Source organism: Elephas maximus, chromosome 12, assembly GCF_024166365.1.
Source record: "Elephas maximus indicus isolate mEleMax1 chromosome 12, mEleMax1 primary haplotype, whole genome shotgun sequence".
Taxonomy (NCBI): Eukaryota; Metazoa; Chordata; class Mammalia; order Proboscidea; family Elephantidae; genus Elephas; species Elephas maximus.
The window spans coordinates 11,927,447-11,953,482 of record NC_064830.1 but is presented as its reverse complement, the minus strand read 5'-3'; the positions used below and the strand labels follow the sequence as shown (position 1 = coordinate 11,953,482).

The 26,036-nt window shown below is 42.2% G+C and overlaps 1 protein-coding gene across 2 annotated transcripts in view; it reads left to right on the top strand.

Annotated features, from left to right (window-relative positions):
- The window catches only part of EIPR1 (EARP complex and GARP complex interacting protein 1), a 190,128-nt gene extending 166,372 nt beyond the window's left edge, over window positions 1-23,756 (top strand). Inside the window, exons 3-6 of one of the 2 annotated variants that reach the window (XM_049902785.1) lie at window positions 14,136-14,272; window positions 17,004-17,171; window positions 18,679-18,846; window positions 22,346-23,756. In XM_049902785.1, coding sequence (XP_049758742.1) covers window positions 14,136-14,272; window positions 17,004-17,171; window positions 18,679-18,846; window positions 22,346-22,520 — 648 coding nt within the window. In that variant the 3' untranslated portion in view covers window positions 22,521-23,756. The remainder of the gene's footprint in view (window positions 1-14,135; window positions 14,273-17,003; window positions 17,172-18,678; window positions 18,847-22,345) is intronic. The other variant, XM_049902784.1, reaches the window with a different exon arrangement.
- The last annotated feature ends 2,280 nt before the right edge of the window (window positions 23,757-26,036 follow it).

The window sequence follows — 26,036 nt, the reverse complement described above, 5'->3', positions numbered from 1 at the left end:
CAGTTCCTAATATTAGTACCCAGCATGTGGTTTAGCTCCTCAACTTAAATAAATAAATGTGTGTAAATCATGAGGTGGGAGGACATTACAGGCTTAGCGTTGCCTAAAATATTTAGTAACCCGTTGTTGTCAAGTTGATTCTGACTCATAGCCACCATATGGTTTCCAAGGAACAGCTGGTGGATTTGAACTGCTGCCCTTTTGGTTAGCAGCCGTAGATCTTAACCACTGCTCTACCAGGGGTCCAGAATATTTAGTGGATATACTGTATTATGTTCCCATCAGCAGTGTATGAGTGCACTAGTTTCTCTACATCCTTGCTAGCATTTAGTGGTGTCACTGTTTTATATTTTAGCCACTCTGGTAGTTGTGCTCTTAAGAGCTAATGCTGTAGAACATCTTCTCATGTGCTTATATGAATTTGTATACTTCGTGGTTGAAATATCTGTTCGTGTCTTTTGCCCATTTTCTAACTGGACTGTTACAGTTGTTGAGTTTTCAGAGTTCGTTATATATTCTAAATACAATTCCTTTGTGTCAGATATGTGGTTTGCAAATATTTTCTTCCATTTTATCACTTGTCTTTCTGTCTTCTTCTCAGGGTCTTTCGCAGAGCAAAAGTGTTTGATTTTGTTGGAGTTCAGTTTATCAGCTTTTCCTTCATGGATCATGCATTGGCTTTCAGGTCTAAGAATTCTATCACAAGCCCTGGGTACTGAAGATTTTTTCTCATGTTTTTTACTAAAAAATTTATAGTTTTACATTGAAATCCATGATCCAAATTGAGTTAATTTTTGTTTAAAGTATCTACTTGGTCTTCTTCGACACCACTGCGTAGGGCAGTTGGGACATCTCATTACAGCCAGAAGGAGCAGCTCTAGGCTCCCACTTGGCCTTTGCTGGTGTGGGTGGGAGTGAGGACACAGTTTTTTCTGTGATGTTTGTTTGAAGTAGAGCAGTTACTGTCTAAAATTTTTTTTGTCTTGCCAGGCTCTATCTTTTCTGTTACTCTGGCTAGAGGAAGCAGGATTTTTTTTTTTTTTTTTTTTTTTGCTGCACCTGTTGGTATTTTTAGGTTGCTGGCTTCTGTGGCTCCAACTCACAGATATATGAGAAAAAAAAAAAAAAATCCCAGAGAACCAACCACCATGTCATCCCTTGTGTCCCAAGGCTCCTAGCTGGTCTGCTTTCTTCTCTGCACCTTTCAGGGCCTTCTTATGTTTGTTTTATATCTAATGTCCATGGATTTTTGTTGTACTTAGAGGGCAGAAGAGGGCCAGTGCGTCTACTTGTCTTCCATGAAGTAGAAGTCCCTGAAGAGGCTTTGTAGGTGATCTGTCCACCTTCCTGATGCCTGAAGGTCATTGATAAGATGAAAACTTTTTCATCGTATAATTGAAGAGAAACGCCTTAACATTGCAAATACCTGAGAAGTATGAAGAAAGTGTAAAGTGTTTGAACCTTTCCTGTGGGATAAGGAGTGAGGATAAGGAAAGAAGACAGAGGAAACAGGGAGATATTTCATTGGGATTTCCCATCAAATCTACAATGTTCCTTACACACATGTAAAAAGGACTTATAAATATTTCTTATGGGATTTAGGTTTAAGTTATACCTATCAGAAGTCAGTCATGCTCCAAGCATACCAGGATGCTTATGGTCAAATTAATTTGGCAAGTATTTATTGAGCTCACTTTGGAGAAGGTATGTTGCTTTTTCCAACAAATTGTCATTTCTCAGTAATTTTAGAGTAGTCCATTTAGAGAAAGACAGACCTCGTGATCGTGTGATTTAACCCCCTCATTTGACAAATGAGAAAAATAAAGCTCAAGGAAAGAAAGCTAAAGAACTTTCTGAAGATGACAGTTTGAGTCTGAGAATAAATGGTTTGGGACTAGAATCAGGTCTCATTTTTTTCCCGTTCGTTCAGCAAATATATTTACTGCAGGCCTACTGTGTGCTTAGTGTGTCCTTTTCCTCCCCAGAACGTGTGGCTCGTTGTTTGAATATCTTGGAAGATCAGTAATATTTTGTATGTGACTCACCCAACCCAGTGCCGTTGAGTCTTGTATGTGACAGTGAATTTGATTTCCGGACATAGTCAAAACTTATTGGGGGCAAAATCTGTTAAGAAAGATAGTTAGCCAAGCTTTGTAACGCTGGCTTAGTAGAAAACATGTTAAAACTTTATGAAAGCTGGCTTTCTTTGTGACTAATAAAGGGACTTCTCAAAATATTTTGAGCAATGGTTTCATCATTAAAATAAATGTAACCTTTAGAGCCAAGACCTCAGGCATCAGTTACTTGAATGTATATTTTAGGATATCTGTTTTAAAAAAAAAGGCTATGATCCGTAAGAAAATATGGAATAATTTATTAAGATAAACATCTTCATATATAGTGTAATACCAATTGCTGTCGAGTCAATTCAATTCCGACTCCTAGCAACCCTATAGGAGAGTAGAACTGCCCCATAGGGTTTCCAAGAGCGCCTGGTGGAATGGAACTGCCAACCTCTTGGTTAGCAGCCGAACTCTTAACCACTATGCCATCAGGGTTTCCAGTATATAGCGTAATAGCTACTACATACATCTTTTGATTTTGTAAATATGTTGAAGACAGCTAGCTTTTTTGTTTTGTTCTGTTTTGTTTCACTTTCCAGTTAGATCTTGAGAAATAAGAAATCATTTAAAAAAAAAAAAAAAATTGACCAGGCATTGGTGTCTACCAACTGAATATCACAAACACAAGTGAGTGTTTGCTTCCCAAGCTTTCAAAAGACTTCTTTCTGGTAATGCAGAATAAATCTCACATTTTTAAAACTATATAGAGAGGTTTTCAGCCAGCTCATAATCAGCGGTGTGTTTGGATGCCTGCCACGTCCAGGGCTGTTGGAAGTGTGAAGTGCTGCTGTAGCTTTGGTTGCAGAGAGATGGCCTCTGCTTTTGTGTAATTTGCCCCCTAGTTGTAGGGTCTATACTATATAGATTATGCCTTCAATTTACAAGTCATATTTTGCTGGAGTAGGCCAGGATGAGCTGGGTCTGGTAGCTCAGGCTAAGACAGGAGAAGAAGACCATGAGACATAAGAGGGAGGCATTTGAATGTTCTGAGTATTCCTGTCATTGAGGCGGCATTGTAAGCTTCAAAATTTAGTTCCATTTCTGCCACTCGTTAATGGTATGATCTAGGGGAGGTTACTTGATCTCTCCAAGTCTCAATTTACACCTCTAATGGAGAGAGCCCAGGTGACATAATGGTTAAGAGCTTGGCTGCTAACCAAAAGGTTGGCAGTTCGAATCCACCAGCCTTTCCTTGGAAACCCTATGGGGCAGTTCTGCTCTGTCCTGTAGGGTCACTATGAGTTGGAATCGACTCGACAGCAAAGAGGTTGGGTTTTTTTGTAACGGAGGGATCATAAGACGATTTATGTCACAGGTTGTTGTGAACAGTGGAAATTATGTGAGGAAAGCATCCTCCACAGGCCCTGCACGTGGTGAACACTTGGAACATACTTTTTGTAAGGGGCCCTGGTGGTGAAATGGTTAAAGCACTCAACTGCTAACTGAAAAGTGGGCAGCCACTCCTTGGGAGAAAGATGTCGCAGTCTGCTTCCATATAGATTATAGCCTTGGAAACGCTATGGGGTAGCTCTACTCTGTCCTAAAGGGTCTCTGGGAGTCAGAATCAACTTGATGGCAGCAAATTTGGTTTTTATTTTACATACTTGTTGAACGAATAAATGGAATGTGTTATGGATTGCACTGTCTCCCCTAAAAAGATATGTTGAAGTCCTAGCTCCCACTACATATAAATGTGAACTTGTTTGGAAATGGGGTCTTTGAAAATGTTATGAGTTAAGTTAACATGAGGTCATACTGCAGTATGATTGGTGCTCTTATAAAAGAGAACAGACACAGACAGATGTAGAGGGAAGATGACCAAGTAAAGACAAAGGCAGAGATTAAAGTGATCCATAAGTTAGGAACACCAAGGATCTCTGGCCATCACCAGAAGCTAGGAGAGAGACAAAGAACAGATTCTTCCTCAGAGCCCTCAGGAGGAATCAACATGGCTGACACCCTGCTTTCTGGAGGCTAGAACTGTGAGACAATAAATTTCTGTTCTCACGAGCTTCCCAGTTTGTCGTACTTTGTAGCAGCAGCTCTAGGGAATGAATACAGAATGGAATGGCTGGAATATACGGTCTCCAAAATGGGATTTATGTGCGAGGGTCACAGAACAGAAAGGCTACCAGGAGAATCCTATACAGAGGCAAGATTACAGAGGGGGGAAAGGAGATACCAAAAGCGACTCATGTTTACTTCATGAGGAAATAGCTGTCTCCAAAGCCAGCAAGTGATAATCACAATTCAAACATGAAGGATATAGTGTGCTTTCAGCATTGCCATACTCCCAGTTTTTTTAAGCCCTAATTATTCTTTAAAAAAAAATCTTTTTTTCTCTCTTCGAGGAATTGACTATAATTAAACCCATCTTTTCAACGGATCACTAATGTCTAAATTGGTGTGTGTGTGTGTGTGATACACACACACACACACACACACACACACATATCCTGGTCCATCTTTTGTAAAAAAATTTAAATAGGTACCCAGGCACCCATGGCCTTTGTAGTTTTGATTGTGTAGAACCGAGGTCAGGCTTGCATTTATGGGTGTAGAATTTCCTTTTTTTTCCCTTAGGAAACAGAACTTGGATTTTGTTGCAGCAAAGAGGGGGGAGAAAAAAACCAACCAAAAACACACACACCAAAAAAACTCCTTTTATATGTATTTGTCCAATAAATAGAGCCCTTTTTGAAATAAACTAAAAGGTAATACATCTAAAAGCCACATCAAATTCCCTCTTTAAATGCTGACTTGCTTCTTTCTAAATACAGATAGACTTTAGTTTTCCAGGATTCTGCTCTCAAAACCTAGCCAGTTCTTTAGAGCCTGGAATACATATTCAGTGGGAAACAACGTCAGTGATAGTGGTTGGGAACCCGGGCCAGCAGCTCTGAGTCTGTGAGTTCAGTGTGAACCACACGCATAGTGCCACACTCAGGTGACCAAAGGGCCTGCCTACCTGTGTGACCGTGTTGCTGGGAGAAATGCATTTGGTATTCTAGCTGGGGGTGGCAGGACCACCTCTCTGCCCTTTCTCCAGGCTCCAGTGTGATCCAGCCCCCACAGTCGGGAAGCAAAACTTCAGCACATTGGTTGTTCAGACAGGTCAGGAGCCATGGCGCCTAGGGTGTCCTGCCAGCATAAGCCTAGTTCTCAGCCAGATTTCTCTTTCTCTCTTTTCCTTTGATGTTTTGAAGACAGAGATGGGCCTTGGGGGCTGTCTTAGTTATCTAGTGCTACTGTCACAGAAATCTCACAAGTGAATGGTTTTAACTGACAAATTTATTCTCTCACAGTCTAGTGGACTAGACGTTCAAATTCAGGGCATCACCTCCAAGGAGAGGCTTTCTCTTTGTTGGCCCTCAGGGAAGGCCCTTGTCATCAATCTTCTTTGGACTAGGAGCTTCTCCTCACAGGATCCCTGGGTCCAAAGGACGTGCTCTGCCCCTGGTGCTGTTTTCTTAGTGGTACTAGGTCTCCATTTTTCTCTGCTAACTTCTTCTATATCTCAAAAGAGATTGGCTTAAGATGCAACCTAATCTTGTAGATTGAGTCCTGCCTCATTAACATAACTGCTGTTAATCCCACCTCATTAATATCATAGAGATAGGATTTACAACACATAAGAAAATCATATCAGATGACAAAATGGTAGACAATCACACAATACTGGGAATCATGGCCTAGCCAAGCTGACAGATATTTTGGGGGGACACAATTCAGCCCATGACAGGGCTTTTTTGCCAAATTCCACTTCTACCACTACCATCTTTGGCTTTCAGACCATGGTGGTGATTATCCTTCTCTAGCACTCTGTCTTAACAGCATCATCAAGGACTCAGGTACTTTGCGTCTTTCTGCCCTGCCATCCTCTGCATGTCACTGTTATCTCCATCATGATGGCAAGATGATTGCAGCCATTCTAGCCATTGCATCTAGACACCTATGACATTCAGCAAAGAAGAAATCAGATTTCTCCATGTATCTCTTTTTGTTTGTAAGGAAGGTCTTTCCCAGAAGTCCCTTTGTCCTATTGCTCAGACATCATAACATGTCCATGGCTAAAAAAGTCATTGGTAAATCAATGAGTCCATCATGATTGGCTTACAACAGTCTTTCAATTCTTGAAGTGGGTAAGGGGCTTACTGTTCATAAGCACGTGGCTACGCAGAACTTTGACCCTGTGGAAGAAGGGTATTAGAATGGGCAGTGGTCATGGCTGTTGAGTAATCAAGCAACTAGCAACTTCTACGTTAATTAGAGGGCATGGATACGTAAGTTGGGACTTGCCTACACTGCATATTTTGTACACTTTAACAGAACAAAACCCTGCTATTTCTTAGCCTTGCTGTTCTCCTTCCAAGAAGATGGTGCTTACTTTTCTCAGCTGGTTCTTTCATTATCATTATTGATTGGCACAAAAACATTAAGAGTCTATTGTATTCAATGTATGTATTCTTGTAGTTATATTCTTCTTCAACAAGATTGGTTACCTTTTCAGCTCTGAGGCTCTTGATTGCAGGAAGTACAGCTTTTTTGCTTTGGAAATTTTATGTCGAGTCTCTTCTTAAACATGCCCCACATAAACTGCTAAAGATGATGCAAGTTACCTCATTTTGTTCATTAGAAGGTGTATTCTTTTGTTCGTATCCTTGCGTTAGTAACATCTCTTCTGAAAAGGTTCGTGGGATACCTTTAATCATTCCTTTTGGACTGAGAAGCACTGAATATTTCTCTTTAATGCTGAAAAACAGATTACCACGTGCATTGCACCCCGTAGAGTTCCTGCTGAGTTCTGTCTCCATGTCACCAGGAAACAAAAAAAAAAATGTGATTGATTAACTTTACAACCTACACCATGCTGTCTGCCCGGAGTAGACCCTCAAAAATTCATGGTGAAAATTCTTTCAGGTTTTTATTAAAATTTACCTTCCAGAATTTTCTCTGTACCTACAGGCATAAAGTTTTCATTGCCTTGGGAATACATGCATTAGAATGAGCAATGGAGTAGAAGCAGGAGGCAGATCCTATTTTTGCCACTAGCTAGCTGTTTGACCACGGTGAGTCATGTAGTTCTCTGAGTTTTAGTTTTCCCATCTGTGAAGTAAGAGGCTGGAGCAGTTCTTTCCCCTTACCTCTGGTTAGGGCCTTATATTCATTATCTATTGCTGTGTAACAGATTATCCCAACCATGACTACTTAACATTACTCACATTTACTATCTCATTTTTCATGGGTCAGGAACCCAAGGTTGGCTTGGCTGGGTCCTCTGCTTCAGAGTCTCCCACGAGACTGCAATCAAGGTGTCAACCAGGGCTGGGATCTCATCTGAAGGCTTGACTGGGAAGGATCTGCTTCCAAACTCACTTGCATGGTTTTGATAGGATTCATTTCCTTTTAGTTTGCTGGACTGAGGGCCTCAGTTCCTAGCTGGCTATTGTCCAGAGGTTGCTTTCAGCTCACTGCCACGTGAGCCTCCACAAGCTCACTGCCACGTGAGCCTCCACAGCATGGCAGCTTGCTTCATCAAAGCCAGCAAGATGGAAATCAGATTTTATATTCTAGTTATGGAAGTGTCATCCCCTGAACACTGTTTAGAAGCCAGTTACTCAAGGGACAGGGATTACACAAGGCCATGAAGACCAGGGATTCCTGGGGACCGTCTTAGATGCTGCATTTCTAGTGCCTCCAGCTACACCTGTTTTTCAACCCATCTTCCTCACTGCTAGCAAATTAATCTTCCAGAAACTCTGTGTTCTTTATTCTGTTTCACACTCGAGGAAGACCCAGTTGTTCAGCTCCTCTGCCTGACTTTGTCTAGACCACCTTACCTATTCGATTTTGTCTAGTATTCCCAACATGCAAGCCCTATTCAATCAGGTTTATGTATGTTACCTATCTCTCTGCTTTTGTTTTTGCCAGAAATATCTTTACTCCTCAGTTTCACTGATTTACACTCTGTTTGGCCTTTAAAGCCTGTTTCAAGTCCTGAAGCCTAAAGATACCTCTCTTCAGTTATTCCAACCTGAATATGTTCTACTTTCTTTGTGAAATCTCTTTAAACTTATATTATCATCTGTATCCTGGCTATATTGTTTGTTACCTAATTTTTGTTTTTGTTTTTTCTTTTAATTGGACAATTATTTAATCTCTCAGAGCCTTGGTTTCCTTGTCTGTAAAATGGGGGTATTAATATCTATATTGGGTGATTATTAAAATTATTTCACTAGGATACAAACATAAAATGCTTATCAAAGTGGCACTCAATAATTGATAATTAGTTGTATTAATATTACTAAGTTAAGTATCTTGTTTTTAATTGCCTACATCTGCATCTGCAGCCAGACGTTCAGTGCTGTGAGAGCAGAGACAGTGTCTTATACTTTACTTGTTCTGCATTTACCTTAGCACTTCGCATAGAACTGGGGGCTCAGTGAATCCTTGTTGATCTGATGGATGGTTGATTGGTGGGTCACTAAATAATGAATTAACTTATTGTTTCAAAAATCTAGAATAATCTGTAGCTAAAGTTTAGAATACCTTTTATGCACTGTGGGTTTTGGAAGCAGACAGTGCTTAGTTTTGCTGACTTAACTTTTCTAAGGACTCCTCATGGAGTTAAAAGTAGGTATAATTTTTTTTTATATAAATGCATAGAGCTTTGGATGACAAAATAATTGTGTTGAGGATTGAACTTCAGTTACTTTGCTCAAGGTTACGAGTCTTTCCCTTTTGAAATGGTTTTGTGGTGTTCTTCCCACACAAGACACAGAATTAGCTTGTCTAGTTCACTCAGTTGGAACTTGTATCATCTATCTTCTGAAAATATGACTTTATGTTTTTTTATCTATGTGAAGAATTTGACAATTAATGTGGTTAATAGGAAATTAATTAGAAGAGTGAATATTTATTAGCCAGAAAATATATTCGAATACTTTCACATTCTTGCATGCTGATCCTGTGTATTTTTTAGCGTATTTGGTATCATCAATGAATAATCATTAATTTGATGGCTGGGTCTTCAGAAAACTGAAATAGCGTATGCAAAAATTGTCTTTGACTACTTTTTTTTTTTCCTGCAAAGGGGCTACTACAAAAGTATTTCTTAGTTCATATTGTCTATGTGGAAATTGAAACATTGAATGTAATTATGAATTGCAAAAGTTAAACCAAAAATTAGCTCACGCTTTATCCTAATAATGTGTATTTTAGAGTCGTTTTTAGTTTTTGAAATAATGTTGCTGATTCTTTTGTGTAGGTAACTGTATTGCAACATTGCCATTGAAAAGATTCATTTTGACCTTACCCCAAATTGGCTTCTAAACATTTTCTTGTGGCTTAGAGTATAGGTCCCGTACTGTTCATTTCCCGCCATTATTTTATTTTTCCAAGCATGTCTTTGTGATCGCAACTCTTTTCTTCGCCTCTTATATGATCACCTGCACGCATGTTCTGCATAATTACCTCCTTGAATTTTACTTAGGAATCAAACCTTCCTTCAATAGAGTTGCCTGTGTTCAAATTCCTTGTGATTTATCCATGCCGTCTTAGTGTTTCTAGGGGCCCAGACCTCCCATGTGCCAACTGGAAATAGCTGCACCCTTGCAACTGAATTTTCATATGCTGCAAAGGCTATGAAAAGAAAGTTGTGAAATCTACGTTGACACTGGAAGTGTGGAAGACACCTATTCATTTTTTTATTAACAGCCCCACCACCACCAGGGCTTCTTCCATGCACATAATTCCTACAAAATCCACTCTGTTCTTTATGACTTCACCCACTTGGCCATGGCTGATCGTCCCTGGGTGGGCACCTGACCCAGGCTGAGCCAGTTGAAGTCCTTCTCCAGGAGAGTCAGCTCTGGCCGTCCTTGGAGGTCTAGTTAGAAGGATGTATAAAGGATGTAAAGCTTACTTTGTTTCACTGTATGTATGTACTAGTCATTAATATATCACGGTATTCAGTGGTTCCTTGGAAACTCTATGGGGCAGTTCAACTCTGTCCTATAGGGTCGCTATGAGTTAGAATCAACTCACTGGCAGTGGGTGTGTTTTTTTTTGGTGGTATTCAATTTGAAGGAGCCCCGATGGTGCAATGGTTGAGTGCTTTTCTGCTAACTGAAAGATTGGTGTTTCGAACTCACCAGCTACTCTGAGGGAGGAAGATGTGGCAGTCTGCTTCTGTAAAGATTACAGCCTCGGAATCCCTATGGGGCAGTTCCACTCTGTCCTATAGGATGGCTATGAGTCAGAATTGACTCGATGGCAGCAAATTTGTTTGTTTTTTTAATAGAGAAAAGCAGAGATGAGGAATGTAGAGAGAGTCTTTATGGTGTTTGAGTCCCTGGTGCTTATTATCCCTAAAGTCCCCCTAAATTTCTGACCTTAGTTTTCCTGAGACACTCCAGGGTTTTTTTATACTAAATTTCATTTTTTGCTCAAGCTACTTCAAACTGGGTTTCTCTGAGAAGCACGCGGGCAGCTGTGGCTTTACGAGTGCTGCAAGAGACCCGGGAAAGAAAGTACAGACTAGAAGTACTGGTTTGTCAAGGGAAGCCTCTCTGCACATCACCTGCAATCTGGGCATCCTTTCCGTTTCCGTAGCCACCTTCTAATTCTCAGCATCCCGCCTGGACTCTTGGTGCAGTCACTGATGACGGGAGTACTCGCCTCCAAGCTCTGCCCCTGCAACTCCAGTTGCTCCACATACAGCTGCCAAATCCATCTAACAAAAGCAGGACTCTGGCTGTGTGTCCCTGCCCCACTTAAAAATCTTCAGTGGCTCTCCACTGCCTGCCAACATGTTAATTGCAAACGTTTCAACCTGATCTTCGTGACCACAACCTAACATCGTAGCTGAATGCTAATACTTCTAAGCTAAAGAGGACTGTTGAGCTCTCCTCCTTACACCTTTGCATTGTTCTGGTTTCCATCTTCTGTCCTCAGCCGTACTCACTCCCATTTTTGCCTTTGGGTATTCTGCACATTCCCCAAGGCCTGTCTCAAATGATACCGGCTCCCTGGAATCTTCCCTGTTTTCCCATCAAGTTGAATGTGATCTCGCCTCTGAATCCTCGAAGCACTTGGTACTACTTCTTTCATTCTACTTTGTATTCTGTTGATTTATTCCATTTTCTGGCTGCTAACCTAGAGATTGGTGGTTCAAATCCACCAGCCGCTGCTGCAGGAAAAAGATGTGGTGGTCTGTTTCCATAAAGATTACAGCCTTGGAAACCCTGTGGGGAAGTTCTACTCTGTCCAGTAGGGTCGCTGTGGGTCGGAATCAACTCAATGGCAATGGGTTTGGGTCTTTTGGTGTTACCACCATGCCTAGCACGGCGTCCTTCACACAGTAGTAATGCGAATAGATATTTCTTGAGTGGAATAGAAATAACCCCTCAGGTTCTCTTGGAGAGAGGATTAGTGAAGCAGGTTTTTTTTATTATTGTGATAAAACCATATATAGCACAACATTTACCAATTCAACATGTAAAACAATTATTTTAACTTGGATACTATAAAATGAAAGCCTCCAGCCTTTTTCTCAGAAGTACTTCTGATTTTCCACCACATCATTAGATCGTGCAGAAGACAGGGTAGTGGTGGGGGTGGGTAGCAGAGCTAGGCATTGAGGAGTTGGATGGGGACCCTCGGAGGATTGCCCATGAGCAGGGGAAGGAGCGTGGTAACAGCCATCAGCTTGGAGGGTCATCACTCTCCAAGAGTGACGTGGCGGCATGTCAAAGCTGTGAGGTCTGTGCAGCCTAGACAACACTTCCACTGCTGAACAACGGAAATCCACATTTCCTTCTCACCAGCATATCTGAGAGCTAAACTACTACATCTGGGTTTGGGATGTCTCTCACATTCTTACAGGGTGTGTGTAAGGTAGGCTGGAAACCCAACCAACTAAACTTGTTGCCATCGAGCCAATTCTGACACATAACGAGCCTAGAGGACAGAGTAGAACTGCCCCATAGGGTTTCCAAGGAGCAGCTGGTGGATTTGAACTGTCGACCTTTTGGTTAGCAGCTGTAGCTTTTAACCGCTGTGCCGTCAGGGCTCCAGGGGTGGAAATAGCACAGCCAACTCTTTGGAGAAGGATACATGAGGTTTTAAATGACTCCTGGTGATTCTGACATACCCCATCCCTAACCCCTAATCCACCCGAAACCCACTGCCATTGAGTCAATTCCGACTCCTAGCAACTGCATAGGACAGAGTAGAACTGCCCCGTAGGGTTTCCAAGGAGCTGATGCTGGATTCGAAGTGCCAACCTTTTAGTTAGCAGCCATAGCTCTTAACCACTGCGCCACCAGAGCACCTAACAGTGATCCATAATCCTTACTGAATCATACCCAGACCCAATGAGAATTTGTGGAGCCTCTTCCTTAAAAAAAATTAAAAAAGAATAACTGTGTGCATAGCCCTGGCGGCTGAGTGGTTAAGAGCTCAGCTGCTAACCAAGAGGTCAGTGGTTCGAATCCACCAGCAGTTCCTTGGAAACCCTATGAGGCACTTCTACTCTGTCCTGTAGGGTGACTATGAGTGGAATCAACCCAATGGCCACGGGTTTGGTTTGGTTTTTGAAGCAGTCATAGACCAACCCGGGTTCAGAATCACTGTCGTAAGTCTGCTCTGTTAGTGCTGGTTTAGTGAGAACCGGGACATGGTCTTAAGGCTGGCTGAGCATGGTGAGGTAGAGGGAGCATCTTGCACTGTCTGTGGGCAAGAAGAGTAACTCCTGGCTAGTTGCTCCATCCTCTTTGACTTCCCAGCACTACTCTGTAATAGCACTTACCAGGTAGCTCTGTAGTTCACCAGTTTGTTCTTCCTCGAATCTCTGGGTCCTGGCAGTGTACCTGCTTGCGGCAGGCCCTCCATCAATAATGTGGAACGAATGAATAAAGCACCAGGTCCGCAGGACCCGGAGTAGCCACAGGGAATCCCTACCTGCCATGCTAGCTACTCATTTACTTCGTCCCTTCTGGGATTGTTTAATCAGAGCTATGACACTCTTTGGAGCTGGTTGGCTATGTGGCCTCTTCAGTCCCCACCCCTCCCACCCCGCTCCGCCTCAGAAATACTCCAAAGAGTACAGGTGGTTTTAAAGTTAAGATGAATTCAGTGATTGTAGGGTTGTGTGTATTGGGGGCAACTTCACAGCCCTCTCAGAGATAATTGGAGTCATGGTGTGAGGGGGAGCTTAGCAGGGGAGGGATGAATGGGGGGTGGCAGAGAGGCCTAGAACGCCCTCACTTGTCTTTAGAAGTCACTATGTGAATAGATATTTAAACCAAAAATTGCAATAAAAATGTGAGCAAACATGATATGCCTTTGGGCATAAAATCCCAGGCTGGCTGGTAGGTGGGATGGATGGGGAAACCAGACAGCTTTACTACCAATCTCCCATCCAGAAGTGCCTCCTTTTCAGGTGTCTGTAGGTTTTGATCCTCGAGAGACACTTCCCTGTGGACCTAGGCGAAGTCTTCATTAGTTAGCTCACTGGGCTATTGAGGTTTAATTAACCTCCATGTAAAGTATTCAGAGATCTTCAAAATAAAGAGGGGGTATGTGTATTTAAAACAATATTTGATTAAGTAAAATATATTTTTCCTTTTGGTGTTCCAGAATTGATCGTGTGCTTTACTTGCTTTGTCTTTCAGTAAAGCCAGATGTTTGAGTTATTTTGTGTTTTTTTTTTTTTTTTTTTTTTAGTTTGAGCAGATTATCTCTAATCATATACTTGCAAGCAAGTCCTGTCTAATAGAGAATCTATTAATATACCTGCTATTTTTTGCTGTGCTCAGTTTTATAGTGTTGTTTTTATCCACCCTCCTCCCCACCCCCAGTAAGGTTCAAACATTTTGGCCTTTTAAGGGAAGAAAACAAAAACAGATCTTCTTAATTCTTTTCAGTAGTACACTGTGAGGACATTTTCTGAGAAGAGTTCAAACTCCTTTTCTTTTCTTCTTCCTTTAAAATGCTTTACCAAATTCCAAGCTGGCCAGTTCAGCATCTTTGGAAGGAAAAGGACAACTGAAGTTCACGTCAGGACGGTGGAGCCCACATCACAACTGCACCCAGGTTACCACGGCAAACGACACCACCCTGCGAGGGTGGGATACTCGGAGCATGAGGTCGGTGACACTGGGGGGCCCCTTTGAATAGGGAGCCCGAACCCATGTTCTGGACTCTTTCTCCACTCTCTCTCTTCCATTTCCTTTCTCGTTGAACAAAACCTGACCACGATAGAGATGATTGTAAGTCAGATGCATTTGGGGCACATGGTTGGTTTGTCTTCATCTTACTTTTGTAGGGCATCGTAGATCTTATTTTGTTTCTTCGGTCCAAATGAAGCCAGCACATCCATTGCTGTGGAACAGTTATACCTCAGTTGATTGTTTAATGTTCCATATTGATAGTCCTTAAATGATAGCAGTTTGTAATGAAAATTGAGATCAGTGCTTATGCGGCACCTCATGATGAGATGGTGACTGTGGAGTGCTCTTAGTCTCTGTGATTAATGACCAGAAGTTGACAACCACAGTCCCTTTGATCCGGTCTCTCTTAGGCAGTTGTCTCCGACAGTTTCTGCGCTTGCAGGATACATGCCTGTTGGGTAATCGTATTTTGTCATTTAAGTAATTATATGCAACAACCAACAATTCTAATGGAACAAATAAGAGCGGTTTTTCTGCTCCAGTTGTGATTTTGATAAGCAAAGGAGTGATGGTGTGCGTATCTGTTGTCATGGCAACAGAAGCCTGTGCAAGCTTTTTTAAGATACAGTTTATCCCCTCAGCACACCGTAATTTATCACTAAGCTGAAAAGGCGGACGCCTTGTAATAACTTGTGTTGCCTTTAAGGGTGGGGGTACAACTTTAAATTTAACTTCATGGCTCCTCTGAAAACTCAGGGGCTAATAAATAATCAATTGCCATTTCCTTGCCTTGTACAGACCTGTACAAACGGTTTATTCAGTTTTATAATCAGAAGCTGAAAGCCATAGACTTATACCATGATGAATATCCTGACGGAAGTCCATTTCTCCATGTCCCATGGTTATCTTTTCCACAGTTTTCATTGTTCTTTAAAGGGATGTGGGGAATTTTGGTATCTGAAAACAAGAAAGTCGAAGACTGACATTACAGACCAAAAAAAAAAAAAGAGAGAGAAAGAAAGAAATGATAGTAAAGATATCTTTGGATGGCCGTGTCGGTAGTTAACTCCTGTTGCCCTGTGCTGTCTCTTTGTGATGGTGAGCTGGCTGACTTCCACTGGGACGCTGGACCTCAGGAAACTCGAGTCATAGCTCCTCCTCACTGAGTATTATTTCTCCTTTTGCTAACGACATTTGTTTTTATTTAGCCAGGATGCTTTTAGTGTTTCTTCTAGAATTTATTATGCTTTTATTAAAATCATCCCGCTAGAACATGCAGTAAACCTTTAGTAAATGCTTAGAGTATGCATGACTGTCCATCCAAATAGGACTTTGCCAGATTTTTAATTTTATGTATTTGCCAATTTGACTTCAAAGATCTTCAGGTTTAGGGTATCTCATTTTAGGAAAAAAAAAACTAGGGTGCTGGAAAGGTACAGGATGTAAAAACTGGCTCAAGATTTAAAAGTGATTTAAGGGTAGAAAATCCAGTGTAGGGGGGAAAAAAGATGAAAGGAATTGAGTTTATCTACCTTGGAGAACAGAGAAATGTAAGGTCACTTAATAATGGTCTTCAAATATGTGAAAGATAATTACAAGGAACAAAAGTGCCCAATTGTACACCGTTCCCATTGCAGCTATAAAGAGTGAAGAAATTAAATTATTGGAAGGGAGATTTAAGTGTCACCCAAGGGAGGGAGGTGGAAATGGCAGAGGCAAATGGCAGACAGGAGAGACAGGCTATTTTTTTTTTTTTTTAAGCCACCCTCTAACCTCAGCAGCTGACCTGCCCCTCTGTTTTGGGTTTAGGAGATCAGAAGGAGTCATTGTAATAGGTGAAATATTCTCATCTCAGACTGCAGGAGGAGCAATCTAAAGTAGTGGAAATCAGAGTTTAAGTTATATTTGCGCATGCTTGTCTATGTGTGCACACAAACTGTGTAAATAATTATGTGACTGAAATTTAGCAACTTCTCTCTGCCTGAGTCTCCTCATCTTTAGAATGAGTGGATTACACTGGATCTTCTCAAAGATATCTTCCAGTGTCGACATCCAGAGGTGACGTGAATAGAGAAAGGACAAATCCAGTAGTAATGAACACTAACTCCTTTTTTTTCCACAGCTTTTGCAACCTTTTCTTCCTGTTCTATATATACCTCCAGTACCAAAAACAACTACTTATTCTACCTTCTCTTCCCCCATCTTTTTTTTCGTTTCTCACTGGATCCTTCCAAAAATTCGTCAGGTGTCCTAGCCGAAAGCCTGTCTCAGCTCCTCCAAGGCAATCACATTTCCTCTGGCACACTGTCATGCTCAAGATACCCAATAATATTTCTGACAGCTGGAAACCAATATCAATTCCATGGCTTGCCCAGACGATCACAAATACATTCCTGAAAAAATATATAGCAGGCATTACAGTCATTGTGGTTGCTCAGAGAAAGGCTGCCAGGCTCAGCTGGCATCCACAACCACTGTTGGTGCCCGGTGCCCAGCCTCCTCGTGCAGGGGAAAGGCAATCCCTGGAAGCCAGAAGTGCCCCATCTGGGATTTCCCTGAGCTCAGATGCCAGTGGTAGGACCACTGTTATCGCCTGAGCTGGGGCTTAAAGAGGTTACCAGGAAACTGATGCATGTCTGCAGAGTTCCGTGGCTTTTCCTTATCCGTGTAATATTTTTACTTGCTGTTCTTTTTTCCCTCCCCTCAGCCAGGTATACTGCATAGAGAATGCCCATGGACAGCTGGTACGGGACCTCGACTTTAATCCCAATAAGCAGTACTACTTAGCTAGCTGCGGAGACGACTGTAGGGTGAAGTTCTGGGACACTAGAAATGTCACTGAACCTGTGAAGACCCTTGAGGAGCACTCCCACTGGTAGAGTGACTTATTCGCATGCTGGTTTAGGGAAAAGGGGATTATGTAATTTATTTTGCTAATCACTTTACCATTTAAAAAGGCATAAACTAGCTTAGTCTGCGCTGCTGTGAGTCAATCAATCAACCCAGTTTTATTTTTCCTAAAGAAACACTGCTAATTCCGAATCTGCGTGTTTCTCATCTATAAACTTAGGAATGGAAGAAAAACATTAGATTCTGTTTTCTATTGAAGCAGCGCTAGTGCTGGTTCAAGTATGCAGAAATAAATATGCACAGATGTTCACTGCAGCATTGCTTGTGATACAGGAAACCTGGAAACCGCCCAAATGTCCACCAGTAGGGGATTGGTTAAATACATTAAGTGGCATCCATTCAGTGGAGATTATGCAGCTGTCAAAAAGAATGAAGAATATCTGTATATGTGTGGGCATGGAAAGATGCCCGAAATCATTCATTCTTTCTAAAATATTATCTGAACGTTTTCTCACATGCTGGTTTCTGCTAAGTAAGTGAAAAAAAAATCAATTTGTAGAATGGAATGTATAGTATTAATCCATTTCTTATTCAGAGTATATATGTGTGTGTGTGTGCCCACACACGTGAGTATGCAGGAGAAAACTTGGACCAGTGAGAGCCAACCGATCGTCAGTAATCCTCTCTCAGGCCAGGAGGGCCCTGTTGCAGAGACTTTACTCTTATGGTCTGCGTCTCTGGATTGTTTGAATTACTTATCAGAAGCTGTATTGCTTTTGCAATCAGAAAAAATATTAATTAATTTAAAATACCCAGGGCAGGAGTGTGCAGTTTCCATAAATGTAGTACATTGCGATAATTTGCTGCAGTCCGTGTAGAAACTGTGAGCTGTTCTCCTTAGCCGCTGCAGAGGGCTGCACCTCACATGTTGTGCCCTGACCCCTCCGTGGACCCTGGAGTCTACAGCTGCTTTGGCCCCAGTTTGAAGGCAGAAGCTGACCAAACTCCCTGGGCATATGTATGTGTGTAAGAAAGGAAGCCGGATCCTAATGACCAAAGCTCAAAGAACAATTCTAGCAAGACCTGTCATTGCTCTCTTGTCTTAGGACCTATGGTGGCTGTTGGCTGGAAAGCTGTCATGAGATTTTGTTTAGTGTAACAGGTTATCTCTAATCCCTGTTTTGCTGGAGTTTCTGGAATAAAATCCAGTTGCTTTTGGGGAATTTTGTTTTTAGAATTTTGGAAAGCCTGTCTGGATATTGAGCAAGAAGCCTTTTTTTTTTTTTTTTTCCTCTGAGGGTGTGTACTAACAGGAAGTCTTCTTGTGTTTCTGTTTGTTGGGATTTAAGATAATATTTTAGAGAAATGTACAATAAACTTAACCCTCTACCAAAAATTACCGAAAGCCAGACCATGTAATTTAGGATTGATTTTACAGTCAAGTTAGGATTCTCAGGTTAACTTCATGGTGCATTTTAAAAAATACTTACATGGAATGGTCATTTAAACAGCCGCTCCGTTGTATTTGGCAGGGTGTGGAACGTCCGCTACAACCACTCTCACGATCAGTTGGTCCTCACAGGCAGCAGTGACAGCAGAGTCATCCTCTCAAACATGGTGTCCATTTCTTCTGAGCCCTTTGGCCATCTGGTAGATGACGATGACCTCAGTGATCAGGAAGAACACCAGCAGGAAGAGAAGTAAGAACAAATTATTTTTAAAACTTTGGAGTGATTTTAAAGGATGTGAGAATTTTTCTTTTCTCACAAATAAAATCTTGATCTAGGTGATTTATCTAAAAAGTATTTACTTAAGGCTGACATTCCCCTTCCTCACTGCAGTTATGGGGGACTCAGACTCCTGGGGTCATGACTACAGTAGTCTATTTATTGGCTCCCAAGATGGGGAGGCATTGACATTGAGTTAAGTAATGCCACCTGATTTTGTTCTTATTAAGTGCCATATATAAATTTTTGAAGATTGTCGTTAGTCTTCAAACTGAACTTAAACATTACTAATAATGAGAACTAACATTCATCTCGTGTACTTTGGACATGTTATGGGGGGACCAGTCCCTGTAGGATATCCCGGTTAGTAAAGTAGAGGGTCATTGAAAAAGAAGACCCTCAATGAGATGGATTGACACAGTGGCAGCAGCAATGAGCTCAAGCATAACAACGACTTGAGGATGGGGCGGGACTGGGCAGTGGTTTTTTTGTACATAGGGTCACTATGAGTCAGAGCCGACTTGACAGCACCGAACAACAAACATTCATTAATCCTCACTGTCATCCCCGTGACATAGATATTATTAGTATCTTCATTGTAGTTGATTTAAACTCAGTGGTGTTGAGTAATTTGCTCAAAGACACTTAGTAAATGTCAGGGCTGGGACTTGAACCCAGTCCGCTCACTCCCAAATCCGAGCCCATTCCCCTGTCCTACTTTGCCTCTAGACACTATGTGAAATGCAGTTAGCCACAAGGCATGTTGTGATAGGAACATCATCTTGGTTGTATAGTTTTTCAGAAACGCTTTCCTGTGTCTGACCCTAATAACATTCACTATTGGGAGATAGCTTGGGACATTACCCTCTTCATATTGGAACTCAGGGCCCCCCGAGACTCACGGGGAGTCAGGGGCTGATGCAGGTCACTCTGCTAGTTAGTGACAGTGCAGGGGCGTGTTCTGATCTCATGGCTCTTGTCAAGGGCTCTAGCTATAACCTGAGTGTGGACTGGCTGCCAGTAATTATGCAACTTGCTTGCTTCTCTGCCCAGTGAGGAAAATGCAGATAAAACCCTGTTTGCTTTTGTAAATCATACCCAGTTGCTGTTAAGTTTGTTTTGACTCACAGCAACCCCGTGCGAGTCAGAGTAGAACTGTGCTCCGTAGGGTTTTCAATAGCTCATTTTTACAAGTAGGTCACCAGGCGTTTCTTCTGAGCTGTCTCTGGGTGGACTCAAACTCCCCACCTTTCCCTTGGCAACCGAGCGTGTTAATCATTTGCACCACCCTTGTCACCAATAAAACAAAACCAAAAAACCAAACCTGCTGCCACTGAGTCGATTCCAACTCATGGCAACCCTGTAAGACAGAGTAGAACTGCCCATGGGGTTTCCAAGGCTTTAGTCTTCATGGAAGCAGACTGTCATATGTTTGTCCTATGGACCAGCCAGTGGATTTGAACTGCTGACCTTTCAGTTAGTAGCCAAGCGCTTTAACCACTGCGCCCAGGGCTCCTGTCAATAATAGCACATATTAAAAGGGAACAATTTCCATTGTCTTAAGTAGATTCGCTTTCCCCTGTGGCAGCTACATCCATACTAGTCCATACTAGCTTCAGGTCATATCACAGAGAATTCAAATCCCCGTGATTCCAGAAGAAGGAGTTTCTGGAGTAAAATCCAGTTGACTTGAATAGTTTAAACCATTCAAAATGTGATTATGATGTCATCATTCTCTTTATGAGATTCCTGAGTTCTTTTTCTACCTGAGCTTATGCTAAAATTACTTCGTGAGGAAATATCTAATTGGAGCTTTGCAATGGCAATTTACCAGTACGTTTGTCCCTTGACTGTTGTTTTTCTGTTCTAGTCCTTAGAAACATGGGTCAACCAAAAAATAATACTGAAATGTAATTACAATGGTTTCAGCCTAGCAATCTACCATTACAAGATCTGGAATTTGCCTTCTTCACAATCATCTCGTCTCATAGCCCAAGCAGGTGTTCTTGGGTTTCCCTAGGTGTCAGGTCTGCATTCGAGGAGAAACCTGATCGTTCCCTTAATTGGGACCTGTGTGGTTAATTGGTGTGTTGTCCTCCAGGCAGATGGTTTCAGAGTGGCAGTGTCAGGGAGGATGGAAGCACTGGCTTGTGGTGGGACGTGCCTAGGCAGGACGATGCTAATGCCTTTTTGTTCTCATAACTTCTGAGCAATCTTGATATCCATTTCCTGCTTCCATTGTTTGTCCTCATATCTCACTGAGTTCAAGAAAATAAAATATCCCCCATGATGATTGTCAGATTATATTTGGAAGAGATCATCCGTTGACCAGCTGATAGGTCCGTTTATTGGCAAGACCAGGACTTGGTGATGCATTGTTCAGGCTTTATCAGAACACAAAGCTAAATACTATTAAGGGATGCAAAGGGAGAATGTGCCTTTAAGAGAAATTCAAGAGCACTTGTAGTGTATACACTGAGTAGAAATATTTTGTAAAATGGGAGGTAAGGTGTGTCAGGTTGAGAAAAGTGGCCACTCTTCTCAAGGGGCCGGTGTGGATGTCACCCTCAGAATGTTTCCATGGGGACAGGCAGGAGAGGTCCATATTGTCACCTTTAAATACCGATGTGCTGAGGAATTCTGTAATTCATACGTGATAGACATATTAAGAATAGAGAGGTGAGCCGGCTCGTCTGGTAGGATTTCCTAGAGAAGGTAAATAAATATAACCAAAGTGTAAAGGCAGCTGAAGTTGGAAAATTAAGACCCAAAATGAGAACCATAGCAGAAGCCCAGTGCTGACTTCAGCCAGCTGGCCCTGCCTCTCCGGACTTGAGCACAGCACCCTCCCTCTGGGCTCTGTGGGGTGCTATGGGAGTCCTGGGCCCAGGCCCAGCCCTGCACTGAGCAGGCCTTGCATATTCCTGGGCCTCAGACTCCTAGTTTGCACAATGCAGGGTTAAACTAGCTGATTTCTAAGGTCCTTTCTGCTCTAAAGTAATAAAAAAAAAGTAATAGGTTTTTTAAATCCCCCTTTTTTTTTTACTCCGACACAGTGAGCATTTTTCCTCCAGTCCTTTCCCTTGAACCAAGGAGACCCCTTGGTTCTAATGACCAGAGAGGCCAAGGTGTTATTAAGCAATAACACTGATTTCCATAAACCACTCAAGGAAGTATCATTTCTTCATAGCAGTAATGAAAGTTTCTGCTGGAATGATTTTTACTGGGCCTCAACATAGGCTACTATAATTATTCCCATCATGGAGATGAGAAAACTGAGGCTCAGGGACTTGAATGCATTTCTTCTGACAGGATATCCCATGTGTTTTCTGCCACTTCTCCCTGCCCTACCTTGTAGGAGCCATAGGTGACTGTACTTAACCCGAAAAGCTGAGCTTCATGGTTGAAATTTCCTTGTTTGCGTGTACCGATTCACTGCCTTTTTCATGCCTGAGTCTCTGTTGAATTCTAGGAGTAAAGAGCCCCTCCAGGACAGCGTCATCGCGACCTATGAAGAGCATGAAGATAGTGTGTACGCGGTGGACTGGTCCTCTGCAGACCCGTGGCTGTTTGCCTCCTTAAGTTATGATGGAAGACTTGTTGTCAACAGGGTTCCCAGAGCACTGAAATACCACATATTGCTCTAATTCGTTTGGATGGCATTCCTGATTTATCCTCTTGGCAGATTCTCGAAAATTCACAGCTATTTGGAGGTAATTAGTTTTCTGAATAGATCCCTCTCTGGGAGAGCCAGTATTACCTTCTTTTAATGTGAGCATTTATAAATAATAATAACGCTTCTGCCATCTCTACAAACTGACACCAAAAACAAAGTTTTCTCTCCATTGAAGATGGAAAGTACTATCTTCCAAACCGCCCTGGGAATATGATCCCCCCCGCCCCCCCACTCCCCAATGTTTCGTAAATCAGTGCCTGTCCAGTGACTGGGGAGTTTATCTTTTCTGTTTTAAGGATGTTGGAAGTTTCACATTTTTTAAAAGATTTCTGTTTCTAGAACATTAACTCATCTTTGCCTTGAGATTAAAAATAAAATAAATAAGGTCATGTTGTTTGGACTCCTGCTCATTCTTGAAGGAAACTCTTTCTTTGCTCCTCATTTGGCCACATGACCTGGGTCTTTGCGCATTTTCTCTGTCCCAGCCCAGAAGAAATGAAGGGTGGAGACAGCGTGCCCCTCTGAATAACTGCCCTTTTTCCAAGCTCAGAAGTTCCTGAGGAAGCTTCACTGGCAGAAGCTGAAGAGCCCTGCCTTGTGTCCCGGAGCCTGACCCCATCGTTAGTGCTCTCTGGCCCTGGCATCTGAGTGGTGGAGAGTCTGGGACTCTCCGGAATGTATTAGTGATGAGCTCTGCATTTTCTGTTGTTATTAAGTTTCCTGCTTAGCCTTTGGGCCTTCTCTAATCTCTGTGTGTATCACTCTGTATTGTGTCTCATGTGCATTATACTGATGGCATTGTAAATGTGATTCTTTATCATTCCAGGAAGTAATGATTTTGCTCCGGGTTTTTCAGTCTGTTGGGTATTACCCAGTACACCCTTAAACTCATTGAAATTCAGCATAATCTGCTGTCATCCCATCATTCCTAGATAATCACAAAACACTGATCCTGCAGCCTTTTCTTCCCTTGCTCCTTCTGTGGGTCCCTGCAGAGTGGGTCTGCGTCTTGGGTGCCGAGTGCTCCACCCCCACAGCCCAGAGCAGCACCCTACAGTGGAGAGTGGCCTGGCCTCTGATTCTGTGGCTTCTGCTGGCCAGGTGACCTTACGGATACCACTTCTCCGCTCTGATCCCCTTGTTTTCCTCATGTGGAAGGAGGGAGATGGACTGGAGGTGCTCACAGTCCCCAGTCAGCTCTAAGATTTAATTATTTCGCAATGGACCTAAGGAGCCTGGGTGGCACAGTGGTTAAGCGCTCAACTGCTAACCAAGAAGTTGGCAGTGCCAGCTGCTCCATGGGAGAAAGATGTGGCGATCTGCTCCGTAAAGATTTGCAGCCTTGGAAACCCTATGGGGCAGTTCTACTCTGTCCTGTAGGGTCACTTGACTCAATGGCACACAACAACACAGTAGGCCTCAATCTGAAAAACTGACCTTTTATTTAAAAATAAGCATATAAAAATGAAACATCCTTGGTGAAGCCCTCTGTTGTCCCAGGAGTGTTTGTTATTTTCTAAGTATGTGATTGAACACAGAATGAGGCATCTTGGATTTTGTTTCCCCTTATGAGGAATGAGAGGGGCAGGGAGAGGGCAGTGGGGAGTGGGCATGACAGGGAAGCCAGGTCTTATGCCCTTCAACATTTCTGCTTCCAGGTAAGACCTGCATTGTGGGGAATGCAAAACAGCTTTAATAAAAACCCTGGTGGTGTAGTGGTTAAGTGCTATGGCTGCTAACCAAAAGGTCAGCAGTTCAGATCTGCCACGCGCTCCCCAGAAACTCCTTGGGGCAGTTCTACTCTGTCCTGTAGGGTCGCTATGAGTCAGAATTGACTGGACAGCAGTGGGTTTTCTTCAGTTTGCTGGCCCTTGAAATTTATGCTTGCTTTTGAACTGATATTTACTGAGTGCCAACTATTGGGTAGGCACTACTCTAGTTGCTGCAGATATAGCCACGAACGATGCAAAAATCTGGGTTTACTTAGAATCTACACTGTTGGAGAAACCATCCATCAATCATGAATTAAGCATATCGCATGTGAGATAACATGGGGATAATGCCATGGAGGGATCTGAGGTCGAGAAGGAGGGGCAGTGGGGAGTGGGAGCAGGGTAGGAAGTGGGTGGGCACCGTACTTCTGAAAGTGTTGGTAGGGAAGGGCCCAGGTGAGGTGACATTTGAGCAAAGACCCAAATTTATTGAAGGAGTCAGCCGTGTAGATGGTCTGCAGGGAGAGTGTGCCAGCACAGGAGACAGTGGGGACAAAGCCATGAGATAGAATAACAAGGTTACTGTGGCTCGGGTGACGTGGACAAGATGGTAGGCACACTCGGAGACGAGATGTAGCTCATGTAAGGCCTTGAAGGACTTTGACTTTTACCCTAAGTGAGATGGGAAGCCACTGAAGGACTGTGAACAGAGGCAAGAACTGATCTTTTGAATTATGTTGTTTATTATTTTTGTTTTGGTTTTGATAAACAGTGCTATGAATTTTAACATATATATGGATTCATGTAACTACCATCACAGTCAGGATACAGAACAGTTCCAAGACCTCCCCTGACACCATCCCTTTGTAGTCACACCCCCGCCCCCCAGCCCTAACGCCTGGCAGTCGTAATCTGTTCTCCATCATCATAGGTTGTCTTTTTGAGAATGTCACGTAAATGAAATCACACAGTATGTGTAACCTTTTGAGGCTGGCGCCTTCACTTAGCGTGATGCCTTTAAGATTCTTCCAAGTTATGGTATGTACCAATAGTTCATTCCTTTTTATTGCTAAGTACTGTTCCCTTGTATGGATGGTCCATAGTCTGTTTATCCATTCACCATCAAAGGGCGTTTGTGTTTCCAATTTTTGCTGGTTATGAATAAAACTGCTATAAATATTTATAGGTATTTATATAGACATAAACTTTCATTTCTCTTCGGTAGAGTTTGGCAAACTTATGACCCACACAGGCCAAATCCATCCTACCATCTGTTTTTGTAAATAAAGTTTTATTAGAACACAGCTGTATTCATTCATTTACGTAATATCTGTGACTGTTTTCACACTACAGTTGAGTAGATGTGACAAGACTGTATGGCCCGCAAAGCCTAAAATACTTACTGCCTGGCCCTTTACGGGAAAAGTTTACCCACGTCTGCTCTGAAGTAAATGCTTACAAGTAGGGTTGCTGTGTCGTAGAGTAAGTGTATGTTTAACTTTATAAGAAACTACTGTTTTTCAGAGTAGAGTTACAGTTTTGTATTCCCACCAGCAATATATGAGGGACCTAGTTTTTCTACATCTTTGCCAGCACATGGTGTTCTCACTATTTTTTATTTTAGCTGTCCAGTAGGTGTATAGTGGTATTTCATTGTGGTTTTAATTTGCCTTACCCTAATGGTTAATGACATTGAGCAATTTTTGTGTCTTTATTTGCCATCTGTATATCCTCTTTGAAGAGTGTCTGTAAAAGTCTTTTGCACATTTTAAAAA